At 43.9% G+C, this 13,709-nt stretch overlaps 1 protein-coding gene across 1 annotated transcript; it reads left to right on the forward strand.

Moving 5' to 3' along the window:
- The first annotated feature begins 1,901 nt into the window (after positions 1–1,901).
- CCN3 (cellular communication network factor 3) lies at positions 1,902–9,993 on the forward strand. The gene is made up of 5 exons (XM_038555394.1): positions 1,902–2,458; positions 2,549–2,774; positions 3,771–4,022; positions 5,422–5,636; positions 8,484–9,993. The coding sequence occupies exons 1-5, from the start codon at positions 2,387–2,389 to the stop codon at positions 8,778–8,780; spliced, it is 1,062 nt and encodes a 353-aa protein (XP_038411322.1). The 5' UTR covers positions 1,902–2,386; the 3' UTR covers positions 8,781–9,993.
- The last annotated feature ends 3,716 nt before the right edge of the window (positions 9,994–13,709 follow it).

The following is a 13,709-nucleotide window of genomic DNA, read 5'->3' on the forward strand; positions in this document are numbered from 1 at the left end:
TGTGGTGTTAGCTAATCCCCATTCCTCATCTTTCTTGTCTCCTTCAATTAACCCAGGGTGAGCTCATCCAACTCCTCTCCTGGAACTTTCCAAACTGAGCCAAGAGAGAGGGACATTCCTTCTGCAGTGATAAGGTTGCAATGTAAGAGGCTAGGGAGACTTTTAGGTTGATACTTCCCTTATATGGAGAAGCTGGTCTGTGGTGGGACAGAGTAAAGCTGACACCCAGAAGAGCAGTGAGAACAGATGGAGAGATGGAGTCTTGATAGCTCCAAGGCCCTGATCCTAGTGGCCTCTGAGGCCTAGTAGCACCTTTCCCAGCAGTTATATGTGAAATACCGCAGCTTCCCTCCGGAAGTCGTCTTGCTGAAGCTAGTTCCAGTTTGGTTTCTATGGGTTGCAACCAAGAGGCTCACATTAGCCGTGACTTCCTGACATTTTCATCCTTATCTTGAATTCACATTTTTCCTCTCATCTTCCCCCTTTCCAAGAAGAGTCAGCTGAGCCTCAATGCTGCCGATTTCTCCTTATTCTGGCTATCCATACTTTGAAAACCCGGCCAATATTCTTGCTTCCCCATTAGCTATGCTTCTAGTTGTTCCATACCTATAGGTTTCCCAAAGTCAGCTCCCTTTCCAAAATACAGTGAAAAGCTGTCTACCAAGAGCCCTCACCAGAGAATCCAACTCAGTAGGTCAAGAGTGGGTCTAAGAATCTGCACTTAAAAAAAAAATACACCTTGGTTGATTCTGATGTGCACCTGAGTGGGCCAGATGCACTAGGCCAGATGATCCATGGAGCTTGTCAACTTGAAGGATACGTGAGTGTCCTACGCATGGCACAGATTAGCTGTTCAATTTCTTGTCAAGCTTGGAGTCCTGCTGAGTCTGGTTTACCTCAAAGGAAGCAGAATGATTGCAGGCTTGGAACTACCTAATAGCAGTCTCAAGTTGCTCAGAGAACTCTCCTGAAGGGGCTGGGGATGACTTCACCATGGGGAACAGGCATTGCAAGGGCAGGCCTGGCCCCTTACGCAAGCTGTCTTTGCTTTCCTTCGTGTCAGAGACGGATGATGTAGAGAGAATTTGTTTCTTTTTCAAGTCTAGCGTTACATCACAAGACTGTATAATTTTTCTTATAAAGTGTCTTTCCAACGTGGCTATCCTCGGAGGAGCTGGGCCTAGTTACCCCAGAGGCAGCAGCAAAGTTGAAGTAGGGGAGAAATTTTCTTTTAATCCCTCAAGCAATATCACCTTTGGAGCAGCAAAACTGCTCTCATTCTCATGAGAGATGACAAGCGCTTCACTGCAATTTTTAAAACACGGATGCCACCTGAGAGAGAGATTTGCTGGAAGGGGTCAGCCAAGGAAAGCAAATACCTCCCCGCTTCTTACCTAACTCACTGACCTTTGGACAGTGGCTGAGCTGAACCTGCCTCACCAACTCTCAGAGGCTCTTGGATTCTGACATGTGCTGCGTGACGTTAGACATGGTACAACAGGTGTTTCAAGACTTTTTTTTTTTTTTTCTATCAGGAAGAAAGCTCATATTTAACTCAGGCTCTTACATTTTCATTGTATAATGTTTTCACTTTATTTCTTCCAAGCCCAAGGAATCGCTTCGGTTTTTGTTTAGTTTGTTTGTTTTAAGAACCAGTAGGGAGTTGGAGTGATTAGAATCAAAGCAACGTTGCCATTTGGCCAACGGCATCCCCCATCGTGGCGCTGGGACGCTTTGCTTTTTGCTTTTGCCTGCTCTTTTCTTGCTTTTCCCCTCCACGTTCCTTCTTCTCTCTGCTCCCCTCCCCCCTAGCCCCTCCCCCCCCCACACACACATCCAAAGAGTGCCCTAAACGGTGACAAACTTGCACGTGCTTCCCTTCTGACTAAGCCCCCGGGCCTCTCGCCAGGCCCCCGCAGATGGCCCCAACCTGCAGGCGCCCCCCGAGGACAGCCCCGCGCCCGCAGCCCCGCGCGCAGCGGGTGGGGCGCCCCGGGGTCCGGTCCCGGGGGAAGGCGAAGCGGCTTCCAGGAGCAAACGGGCGTTTCCTTCCCACGCGCTCGGGCGCCCCTGGGTCCCCGCCGCGCGACTCCACCCTGCCCCTCCCGGCGCTCCGGGAAGAGCCAGTCGCCACACACAGGCACACGCAGGCCCCGGGCCGCGCCCTAAGGAGAGCGGCACCCACGGCCAATTGCCATGGCAACCCCGGGGTTCGTTCCATTCCCCACCCAGCGCGCCCCCCGCCCCCGCCTGCCCCGCAGCCAACCGGCTCGAGCGCGTCCGGCGAGCGCGCTATAAGAGCTCCGCGGGGGCCGCCGGGGACCAGAGGCGCGCGCCCGACCTGCAGGGGGCTTGTTCGCTGCAAGCGCGAGGGCAAAGCCTGACCATGCAGAGCGTGCGCGGGGTGCCCAGGCGGTGCTTTGGCCTGGCCTTCCTGCTGCTCCAGGTCCTGGGACAGGTGAGCGGCTCGGCCCTGCGGGGCAGCGCGCGATCGCGCCTCCCACGGTCGCCGCTGAGAGCTTCCCCCTTCCTGTCCCGCCCGCGCCAGGTCGCCGCCGCCCAGCGCTGTCCCACCCAGTGTCCGGCCCGGTGCGCCCCGACGCCGCCGGCCTGCGCCCCCGGGGTGCGAGCCGTGCTGGACGACTGCTCCTGCTGCCTGGTGTGCGCCCGCCAGCGCGGCGAGAGCTGCTCCCCGCTGCAGCCCTGCGAGGAGAGCCGCGGCCTCTTCTGCGACCGCAGAGCGGACCCCAGCGCGGGAGGCGGCATCTGCATGGGTAACCCCGGCCCCCGCGCCGCCTGCCCCTCGGCCCCTCTCCTTCCCCCTTCCCAGAGGGCGAGGTGCAAATGGTAACAGCGGCGAGGGTGCCGCAGGTGGTGCTGTGCGCGGGCAAGGTCTGGGCGGGTGGAGGTGAGGGGCGCTCGTGGCTTTGGGAGCCCGGAGAGGAAAGCGGCCGGCAAAGGTGAGACGCCTTCATCCCTCGCCTCCTGAGAGTGGAGTCCGGATAGCTGGGGAGCAGAGCCGACTTTAGGGCCAGTGAAATCATTTCCTTTGGACATTTCCAAGGGGATGCTCGCGGGGGCGATGGAACCTTGGGCTTACTCCCAAGCTCACAGTTCCCCCACCTGCCGCCCAGCAGGTTTGTTTGCACACCTGTAACGGTCCTATTTGAGCTAAAGCAACCCCTGCTCTCCTGGGACGACTGTGTAACCCCAGTCTGGGCTGTGAATAAAAGAAAATGCAGGAAACCAGCCCATTCAGGCTGGTGAAAGGTAATGGATGGAGATCATCTTTCCACGTGATGCCCCGTTAGTTGGAGGCCGCCCCTGTCTTCTCTAAGTTAGTGGTGATTGTTGTGCTGGAATGCCAAGCACCCCTTCCAGATTTGACCTACTTGGTGAATATGCAATGCACTTTTTTCTTTTTAATTCTAAGCTGCTGGAGTAGGAGGATCGAAAGAGGTTCTAGAAAAATGACTTTATCATTGGGAACAACAGCTGTGGCACCTGGGGAGTGTCACTTCTTGGTCATGCACCTCCTCCTCATCTGTAAAATAAGTGGCAGGAGCAGATGGCCTTCACGCTTTCTTCTTGCTCTCAGAGGCCTCCGTGAGGACCGCTCTCTGCCAGAGATAGAGAAGAAACAGATCACTTCAACGGGAAAAAGGAGGATCTGGGGTTTGCATGTAGCTTGCGTAGCTTCTCCACCACACTCCATCCCTGATTTTGCTCTCTGCCCCTTCCCTCTCTGCCTTGCTTCCCCAATGCTCTAGCGGTAGAAGGAGACAACTGTGTGTTTGATGGGGTCATTTACCAAAGCGGGGAGACCTTCCAGCCAAGCTGCAAATACCAGTGCGCCTGCAGAGATGGGCAGATTGGCTGTGTGCCTCGCTGTGGAGAGGACCTGCTCCTGCCCCAGCCTGATTGCCCAGCTCCAAGAAAAGTTGAAGTGCCCGGGGAGTGCTGCGAAAAGTGGATCTGTGACTCAAATGAGAAGGGAGAGTTGGGAGGCCTTGCCCTTCCAGGTAAGAGACTCAGGATACCTGAAAGTGATCACTGCACAGGTTAAATGCAGGCACAAGGCATGTGTGCTGTGTCGGATTTGCGATGAGAAACTGGCCTCCGTTCCTGGCCATTCAGTTGTGGATTCCAGATTGCCCACTGAGATCAAACGCATCACATGTGTGAATCCTAGCCAAGTTATTGAAGTATGCACAGTTTCTCCTAAAGAGAACCTGCTGCATTCAGTGGTTCTTTTGAGCAAGGGAACTGACTTAGTCCTATTGCAGGACTACTGTTTATATTTTAGTCCATCCCACCTGACCCTTATTAACATCACAGAGGTAAAAGTAAAAAGAAATCATTCTTTTCCAGATTCTGTGTATTGCCCATGTGCTTTCAAGATCAGCCTCCCTAGAGAATGCTACAGGTGTCACAGAGAAATGCCACCTTCCCGATTGATGCTGTAGAAAGGGCCAAGGATCTTTGTTTTGCTTTCCTTTTTGTTTTATCTTATAAAGGAAATAGCTTTTTGAAAAAAAAAAATTCAAGAGCCAGTAGAGAATATTTTAGAAGCCATGAACCAGCCAGATTATTTATGCTGGCAGTAAGCAGAGCTTTACAGCTTTCCTGAGGTCAGAAATTATCAGCTATGCCTTACAGATAGGAAAACTGCCATGTAGAACAGAAGTGCCCCAAGCCATACATATTAAACATTGAGACAGAACTTTGTGTAATCAAAGTCCAAGTGTCTATATCCCAAGAATCCAAACAACCAGTTTCACCTCCCTTGAGCAAAGTATTGCCTTCCTCACTCTTTTGAGTCCGTAGGTTCTAATTGCTCATCCAACTAAAATTTCATCATGATCCTTTCTCTGTATAAAATCACGTTTTATAGCTTATGGAATGGTTGTTGATGCTATTATACTGTTCTACGTTCTTCAAACTGCTGGACTTCTTAAAGATAGGGTCTCCCAAGCTTCTTCAGGACAAGGTGGACAGCCATTCCACAAAGAATTTCTGGAAGGCCTACAGTGTGCCAGCATTGTGCCACCTCTTTAGAGTTTATAAATACCGAGGTCCAGTTCTGGCCCCTGAGAGCACCAGAGTTTGTTTATTTTTTATTTTTAAAGATTTTATTCATTTATTCATGAGAGACACACAGAGAGAGGCAGAGACACAGGTAGAGGGAGAAGCAGGCTTCCTGCAGGGAGCCTGAGGCAGGACTCTATCCCAGGACCCTGGGATCACGTCCTGAGTCAAAGGCAGACACTCAACCACTGAGCAACCCAGGCGCCGCAGGAGCACCTGAGTTTAGTGGGTACAGAATTGAATGAGGCCCTCTTTCCAATGATGGTTGAAAGGATCATTTGGCAGTCCTCGTGTTTTACGCAACGTGGCTGCTTTTGTTTGTCTGCCCCATAGCCTACAGGACAGAAGCCACGCTAGGAGTTGCAGTCTCTGACTCCGGCATCAACTGCATCGAACAGACCACAGAGTGGAGCGCATGTTCCAAGAGCTGTGGCATGGGTTTTTCCACCCGGGTCACCAACAGAAATCCACAGTGTGAAATGGTGAAGCAGACTCGGCTCTGCATGGTGCGGCCCTGTGAACAAGAACACCAGCAACCAGCAGATAAGGTAGGAGCCTAGAGACAGCCTCCCATCCTTGAGGAGGTAGCTTTGCCTCATGGACGTCTGGGCTCTAGAAAGTCATTGTGACACGGTGACACTAGTTGACTCAGACATCAGCTCTAGCTGGGAGTGAATCCCAGAGAAAAGGCAGACAAGTTCCTGCAGTGAGTGGACTCACCTTCTTTTTTTCTCTTTCATGTTTTGAATTATCCCAAGCAACTCACGGCAGGTCCACAGGTAGAGGGAGGAGCCAGCAACTCTAATAGTGTCCCTAGTCGAGATGGTCTGGCAAATCCCATTCCATTCCTGGAAAAAAACTGGCTGCTCAGTTGCCAAGCAGAGTTGATTTCAGAGAGTTCATTTCTGACCTCATTTTTTTTTTTTTTTTCACCCTTAGGCTTGCTCGCTCAACCCTCAGTGCCCAACATCCTACCTGGTCCATATTGTGTGCTTGATAAACAATTGTTGATAAATAAATGAATGGATGTCTGGGAATTATTTTCAGTATTTTAAAAAGTCTAGTGGGAATAGTACATTTGCCAGCATAAGGCGATATGTGCCAAATAAAATAGCACATTTCTTTCCCTTTTTGCTGGAAGTGTATCAACTCAGTGTGTTAACACTGACTATAAGGCATGCGGATCAGAAGCTCTGATTGGTTCCTGATGACATCAGAGGCCTTGTTACTGGAGCCCTAGATCAGATAAATGCAATACCCAACCAAATTGAACCATTATATGGAAATTTGTACAAACCCAAGGCCAAAATAGTGTCTAATGATGAAAAATATACATATCTCTACACTGAGGCAATATCACCTAATGCTTAAGGGTGTGACTCTAGATAGAGCCCGACAACCTAAATCCTGGCTTACACATGAACGAGCTGTGGGATCTGGATGACTTTTCTTAGCCTCTAAGCCTCAATTTCTTCTCCCATATAATGAGGCTATTGACAGTACCTACCTCAAAGTTGTCATGAGGATTAAACAGAATGAATTTACAAAGTGGCTGGGCAGAGATTACTCTATTAACATTAGGCAGCGTTTCTATTTATTGCTAAAATACGTCTCCAGCAATCATATTAGTTGTATGGCTATATAGCTATATGACTTTTGGGGATCCATCCTAATTATGTTTCTTCCACCAATTTTGAAAGAATACATAGAAACATCTTATCCCTAAAATTATGTGCTAGAAGGTGCACCTCCCCACTCTTAGGGGAATTATATCATACATGTAGTACAGTTATGTAGGTTCACCCACAAAGCCACCTCTCTGCCTCTCTCTCTCTCTCTCTCTCTCTCCTTCTCTCTCTAGATATCTCTGTTCCCATCTCTCTACTTCCCTTAGTCTCTCTTTCTCTCTCTCTCTCTCTCTCTCTCTCTCTCTCATACACACACACACACACACTCACATGCAGATGTTGCTGACCTTGTGCCTTTTTGTGGACATTGGCAAGAATATAGGTTACACATTAAATATGAAAAAGGAAGAAACAAGAGGCCCTTAATATTGTTAAGAACACATTTACTTCTTTATTAAATAAGGCTTTTTCATGCCATGCCTCTAAAATTTTGCTTTTTCTATTGTTTCTTTTGACAAAATTCTTACATTCTTTTGTGTAACTTGCACCCAGTTTTATAAGGGGAGATATTATATTTGTTACTTACATACATTTCATAAAGATTCCAAAATTTATTTGGCATCTAGGGAGATACTAGCATAATAATCATAGCTTCCTAACATGAAGAGTTGCTTAAATGTCAGCCAGTGCTTCTCAAAGTGTGGCTCCCCAAACCAGCATTGTCATCTAAGAACTTGTTAGAAATGCACATTATTGGGGCCCAAATCAGACCTACTGAATCAGAAACTCTGAGTGTAAGGCCCAACAATCTGTGTTTTAGCAAACCTTCTAGAGGATTCTGATGTATAGTAAAGTTTGAGAGCCACTGATTTAAGAGAATCCCAAGGCTCATGACTCCACAGCTGTGGGCTGTGCCTAGGAAAGTGAAAAGCAGGAGACTTATGGCAAATTAGTGGGTCAAGAAATCTTGTTTTTAATTAATTAATTTTTTAAAGATTGTATTTATTTATTCATGAGAGACACACAGAGAGAGAGAGGGAGAGGCAGAGACACAGGCAGAGGGAGAAGCAGGCTCCACGCAGGAAGTCCGATGCAGGACTCAATCCCGAGACTCCAGGATCACGCCCCTGGCTGAAGGCAGGCCCCAAACCGCTGAGCCACCCAGGGATCCCTGTGGGTAAAGAAATCTAAGTGGGAAATAAACAGAGTCAATGCTGTGCTGAATTATCAATATGAGGGTCCCTCATCAACTATTACTAATGGCATATTGAATAAATTCTCTACTTATATGCATTCATTGGAAAATAATCTTAAATCCCACTTTCATTCCCGAGGTTATGGTATAATAGAAGGCATGAGCTTGTGTCAGACATTCAATAATTAGGTGTTTCTGGTGACTTTGGGCCTTTGAGACTCCCATTTACTAATCTGTGAAACTTGCACAGTTGTTCCTTACATAAATAATCGATCCTTGTAGGAGCAAATATTGCTAAGAATGTTAAGTGAATTAATGTCTGAAAAGTATGTGAAGCATTAGTAGGTATGCAATGCTGCCAGGTATATTCCCTTTCTCTTTATAATGCCTAAGGATACATTGGCTAAAACAACACCAAAACCTGTCCCAGTGCCTTGAAAAATATAGCTTTATATATATATAAATATATATATTATATTTATATAATATAAATAATATTTATATTATATAAATATAATTACCCTTGGAGGAGTGGTAGCCATTCCATGATCTCTCCTTTTCTTCTTTCTCAGAAAGGAAAAAAGTGTCTTCGTACCACAAAGTCACTCAAAGCCATCCACCTGCAGTTCAAGAACTGCACTAGCCTGCACACTTATAAGCCCAGGTTCTGTGGGGTCTGTAGTGATGGCCGATGCTGCACTCCCCACAACACCAAAACCATCCAGGTGGAGTTCCAGTGTTCCCCAGGTCAGATCATCAAGAAACCAGTGATGGTCATTGGGACCTGCACCTGTCACAGCAACTGTCCTCATAACCGTGAGGCCTTCCTCCAAGAGTTAAAGCCAAACACCAGCAGAGGGGAAATGTAACATGTATTCCTTGAGAAGCATACCCATGGAGGCAAACTGTAGCTACCCACCATCAAATGAATATAAGAAAATTAAGAAGAATTATTATTTTACCCCTGAGTCCTATGTATTTTCTGTGGTCATTTAAGGTCAGTTATATCTGTCTTTTTTTTTAAATGAAAGATATGATTAACTGTAAACTTGAAATCAAGGTAAGCTCAGGATAGTACTTAGGGATGACTTACTTTTCTGTGGTATTGACTACAAATGAAAATTTGTATAAATTTAAGAAATCAGATACATGTTTTACTGTGTATTCTATCACATTACACTCATCTTATTTTGTTATACACTAGTGCAATATCAAGAAAATGTCACTGTCATGAATGTCACAGTGAAATTCAATATCATACTGAACATGTCATGAGAATATTTTGCCATACAGTGAAGTTTGATTTAAGGGATCTCTGTTGAACTCTCTTTTTGAGTGGCTCAACTCTGAACTTCCAGGTTCAAGATCTGAGGAAATGTGTAGCTCTTCAGTTTGAAATCCAGAGACTATTAGTCTTCTGTTTCATTGCACACTAGGAAACAGACTGTATCTACAGGAATGGAATGTTTGTTAGCTAAGTGGACTGGTGTGATAAACTTGCTCCATTGCAGACAAGTTGACTCCTTTCCAAAGAAAGAAGCTAAACAGAAAACTCCCCCTAATACAGAGAGGACCAGGCCTGTCAGCCCTCATACATTTCTATATGCTGGAGGCTGTTGGGGCTTATGCTTTTTCATTCAGAAGAAGCAGAACACATCAGCAGAGATTTTCTTCATCTTTCTGATGAGTAAACTGGGGCTCAAAGCACCTGATTACAACCTTTGATTACTTTCAAATGTGCTGGTCTTAGATTTGGAAAATAAGAACAACATCAACATGACTGTGGTGGTAAAATACCACAAATTTTATGGGAGTTCAGAATTATTGTAGACATGCCCAAAACTTATCCTTGGGCCCTAATTATGCAAACTCATGAACAAGATACATGTGTATTCATATGTGTATCTAATGTGTCAAGCTATAAGGCTGCAAACTTAAATGTATACATTCTTTTAATGTCACCACATGTGTTCAGCTTTTCTCTTTTAAAGTATTTATATATAAGTTATACATTTTTTAAATATTCTTTTTACTTTCTCTATTTGTCAGACATCACTAAATAAACATGATTTTATCAATGTGTGACTCTGCTATTACTTATGTGCTTATGAGTTGCTTGTTGAAAATATGAATAATGGATGGATCTAGAGGGTATAATGCTAAGTGGAATAAGTCAGAGAGAGAAAGACAAATGCCTTATGGTTTCACTCATATGTGTAATTTAAGAAACAAAACAAACAAAAAAAGAGACAAACAAAAGAAACCAGACTCTTAAATACAGAGAGCAAACTGGTGGTTTTCAGCAGGGAGGTGAGTAGGGAGTAGGTGAAATAGAGAGAAGGGAGTAAGAGTACACTTCTCATGATGAGCACTGAGTAATGTATAGAAAACGGTCTCACTGTACCCCTGAAACTAATATAATGCTTTATGTTAATCATACTTTCAAATAAAAAAGAAAATATAAATAAAATTAAATAAAATAAAAATTAAAATTTACAAATTAAATCAGACACCAAGTGACAGCATCTATTGAAAACAAAGCAGATATTTTTGGAGGAGCTTCCAATTTCTTATCAGAAGGGAAACAAAATTTGTCCAATTGTCCTATGAAGTAAGCACTCCTTTCCATTTCACAGAGGAGGAAACTTCAAAATTTTTAAACAAATGGTTTAAAAGGCAATTCTTTTTGATTTAGATGATCTCTATTGCCAAGGTCTCAGATAGTTTCCACTATCAGATAGTTTACTGAAGCCAACATCTCTAGCCCTGATATGTTTTTCTGGACAATCTGCTAGACACATCTATGTATTAAAAACTGAACTTGGGCCAGGCAAAATTTACCTCTCTAGCTTCATTCTCTAGTCAAAGTGCTCTCCATCCTCCCAATTATCCAGCTTAAACCACCAGCGTTATCTTGACCAACCTACTCTTACCATGTGTCCAGAAGAGCATATTTCCAGGGGCAATATGAACAGGGCTGTGAACAGGGCTGCTATCTGGACAGTGTGAGGGTCAAAGTTAATATAACCTTTATGTTAAAGTTTGTGGCTGATGAAGTGGGTTCTTCCATAATTTATAAAAAAATAAATCTTATTCTCGACTTCACGTCTCCTACCTGATCCATACATTTAGCAAGTTTCTATTTGTCCCTTAAGATAAATAGGAAAGCCCATTTGATTTCTAGAGTTTAATCAAAGGAAATTATCAAGGATAGCTAATATTTATTGCACACTTTGTGCTGATCACATTACCTTCATTAACAAAATTTAATTTGCCCAATTGCCCTGTGATGTAAGCACTCCTCCCCATTTTACAGATGAGGAAACTTAAAAAATTTCAAACAAATGCTTAAAAGAAATGGGTAAATCTAGAAGTCAAACCAAAGTCCTTTTGTTTCTATTTTAAACTATCAGGTGAATCCATGCAAAAATAACCTATCTGCAAGGCTGTTGAGTCCAATATTGTCCACAATGGCAAAAAGGCAACTCCAAAGGTCAATGATATACTTGACTAGATAAATCCCAATACTTCATCATTCTGATGAATAATAAAGCTATCTATAAAATGATAATGTAAGAAAATACTTACCTCTTACAAAAAGTATAGAACTGTGAAAAAAGTGATTTGTTTTTGTTCAAAAGTATTTGTGAACACAAATGTAAAGAGAGCCAGGAGACAATATACAATAAAGTATTATAGTGTTATGCTATGATGGGCCTTTTTTGTTTGTGATTTCTTTACATTTTTCCTTTTTTTAACTGAGAACATAAGAACATACTACCTTTAAAAGCGGGAGGATAAAAGAATTAGGGTAAATTCAGATATCCCTTCAAGCAAAGTTCCCCTCATACCTCTGCATTCATGTTGAGTTGACTACCACTTCCAGCATCCAAAACACTTGCTAATTCATTCATTTTGTTCATTCAAAAATCACTTACTGACTGATTCTGGGTGCCTAGCATTGTTTTAAGTTCTGGGAAAACAGCCATTAATAAAACAAACAATAAAATAAGTTACCTCTCCTTCCTGGAATTTACACTCTCTCTGTTGGCAAGAGCAGGCAAAAAGCAAGCAAACGATCAACGAAGATGAATATCAAATAGTGATAAATAAACCCAACGAAGGTCATCAAAACAGGACGAGCTAATAGAGAATTTCTTTATGGTCAATTTAGCTGGAAGTGGTCTATGAAGCTTTTTCTGAAGAAATCACATTTCATCCTAGATCTGAATGACCAAGATTAGGAGAAAGAATCTTCTGAGCAGAAGTTAACAGCTAATGCAAAAAAAAAAAAAAAAAAAAAACAAAACCTAGTGTCAGGAATGAACTTGGAGCTTCATTAGAGATGATCTGCATGGCTTGAGTGTGTGAGGGGAGATGGGAATGATGGAGGGCTTGCCTCATAGTGTCATAGCATTTTACAACCCATCCCTTAAGTTCCATTACATTGAGCATCTGGAGGCCTGCATCTTAGTCTTCTTTGTATCTGCCCCAGTATCTGGCACACAGTAAGACTTCACTATATACCTGTTGAATGAGTGGATGAATAAATGAATGAATGGACAAAATGAATGAATGGACAACAGATAGAACAGTCTTTGAAATAAATGTTGGGATTTTAAACTATCATTTTCATTATCACTGCTACTTGGAGAGCAATCCCCTACTCTCAGACCCACACAAACACGCACATGCATGCAGTCCTAAAGACTTATTAAAGATAACTGAAGACTTTTGAAAAAAATGCAATCTGATCTATAAATATCTGTTAAATCCAGAATGTTCTAGGAAATGGCAAAGAGAGCAACATTTACTGAGCAGGGTTGAGGGCTGCAGAAAGAGTGCAGGTTTGAGGTTATTCAAGCTTGGGTCTGAATACCAGGCCTACTCTTTCCCAGCGGTGGGATATTGAGCAATTTGTACATACTCTCTGAGCCTCAGTTTCCACACCTGTAGCAGGAGGCCATAATATTAATAGAGTGACCAACCATCCTCATTTGTCCCAGACAGAGAATTTCTGGGACTCAGGACTTTTAGTTGTAAGATCAGACAGTCCCAGGCAAACTGGGCCAAATTGGTCACCCCAAGTATCAACCCCACCTTGTTGTAAGAGAATATGTGTTCATAAGCACTTGACTGTGCCAGACACATAGTAGGCCAGCAAATGACAGCTATTTTAACAATAAGTATCCAGTACAGCCAAGCTCTGCCCCTTATTCTTTGTCATGTTCAGAAGTAGACATTACTGACCTCATTTTTATAGGGAAAGATGCAGACTATAAAGGAAGCTAATTGCCTATTAAGGACACAGTAAATGAAGGAGCTGGGGTTCAAACTCAGGATCTGCCTGAGCTCAGAGCCAAAGCTCTTTCCTTTCTTCAGCGCCACAGCCATGAGGCCAAGTATATTTTCAGCAACCAAAACAATTCCAACAGTTTTCATTTTTGTGCTATTTTCCCAAACTATAAATGTTCTCTTTTAGAAACAGCATTGCAAAGTAGTGAGATTGTTGGGATCATTCTGTGAATGTGAAATTTTGAAAGCACTTAATTGCTGCTTAGCGATAAGGCACACTTCATTGAAAATTATTTGGGAATTTTTCTTCCACCACACAAGGATTCAGTTCAAGAATGTGGTAAGGACATCTTGACACAAGGAAATAATTTGTCACATACATATCTGTGCTTGATGAGATTATCAATAGAACTTTCGACAGAGATTTCTAAGCTGTACTGGATTTTTCTTCCAGGATCTTCCTGTAGGTACACATTGTCATGCTTCTGCATGGGTTTCAATCC

This window comes from Canis lupus, chromosome 13, assembly GCF_011100685.1.
Source record: "Canis lupus familiaris isolate Mischka breed German Shepherd chromosome 13, alternate assembly UU_Cfam_GSD_1.0, whole genome shotgun sequence".
Classification (NCBI taxonomy): Eukaryota; Metazoa; Chordata; class Mammalia; order Carnivora; family Canidae; genus Canis; species Canis lupus.

Excerpts from the sequence above, each read along its gene's own strand:
- CCN3 (XM_038555394.1), top strand. The coding sequence starts at position 2,387 with ATGCAGAGCGTGCGCGGGGTGCCCAGGCGGTGCTTTGGCCTGGCCTTC. Across the intron at positions 2,775-3,770 it reads GGGAGGCGGCATCTGCATGG|CGGTAGAAGGAGACAACTGT; the intron begins GTAACCCCGGCC and ends CCAATGCTCTAG. Across the intron at positions 4,023-5,421 it reads GGGAGGCCTTGCCCTTCCAG|CCTACAGGACAGAAGCCACG; the intron begins GTAAGAGACTCA and ends TCTGCCCCATAG.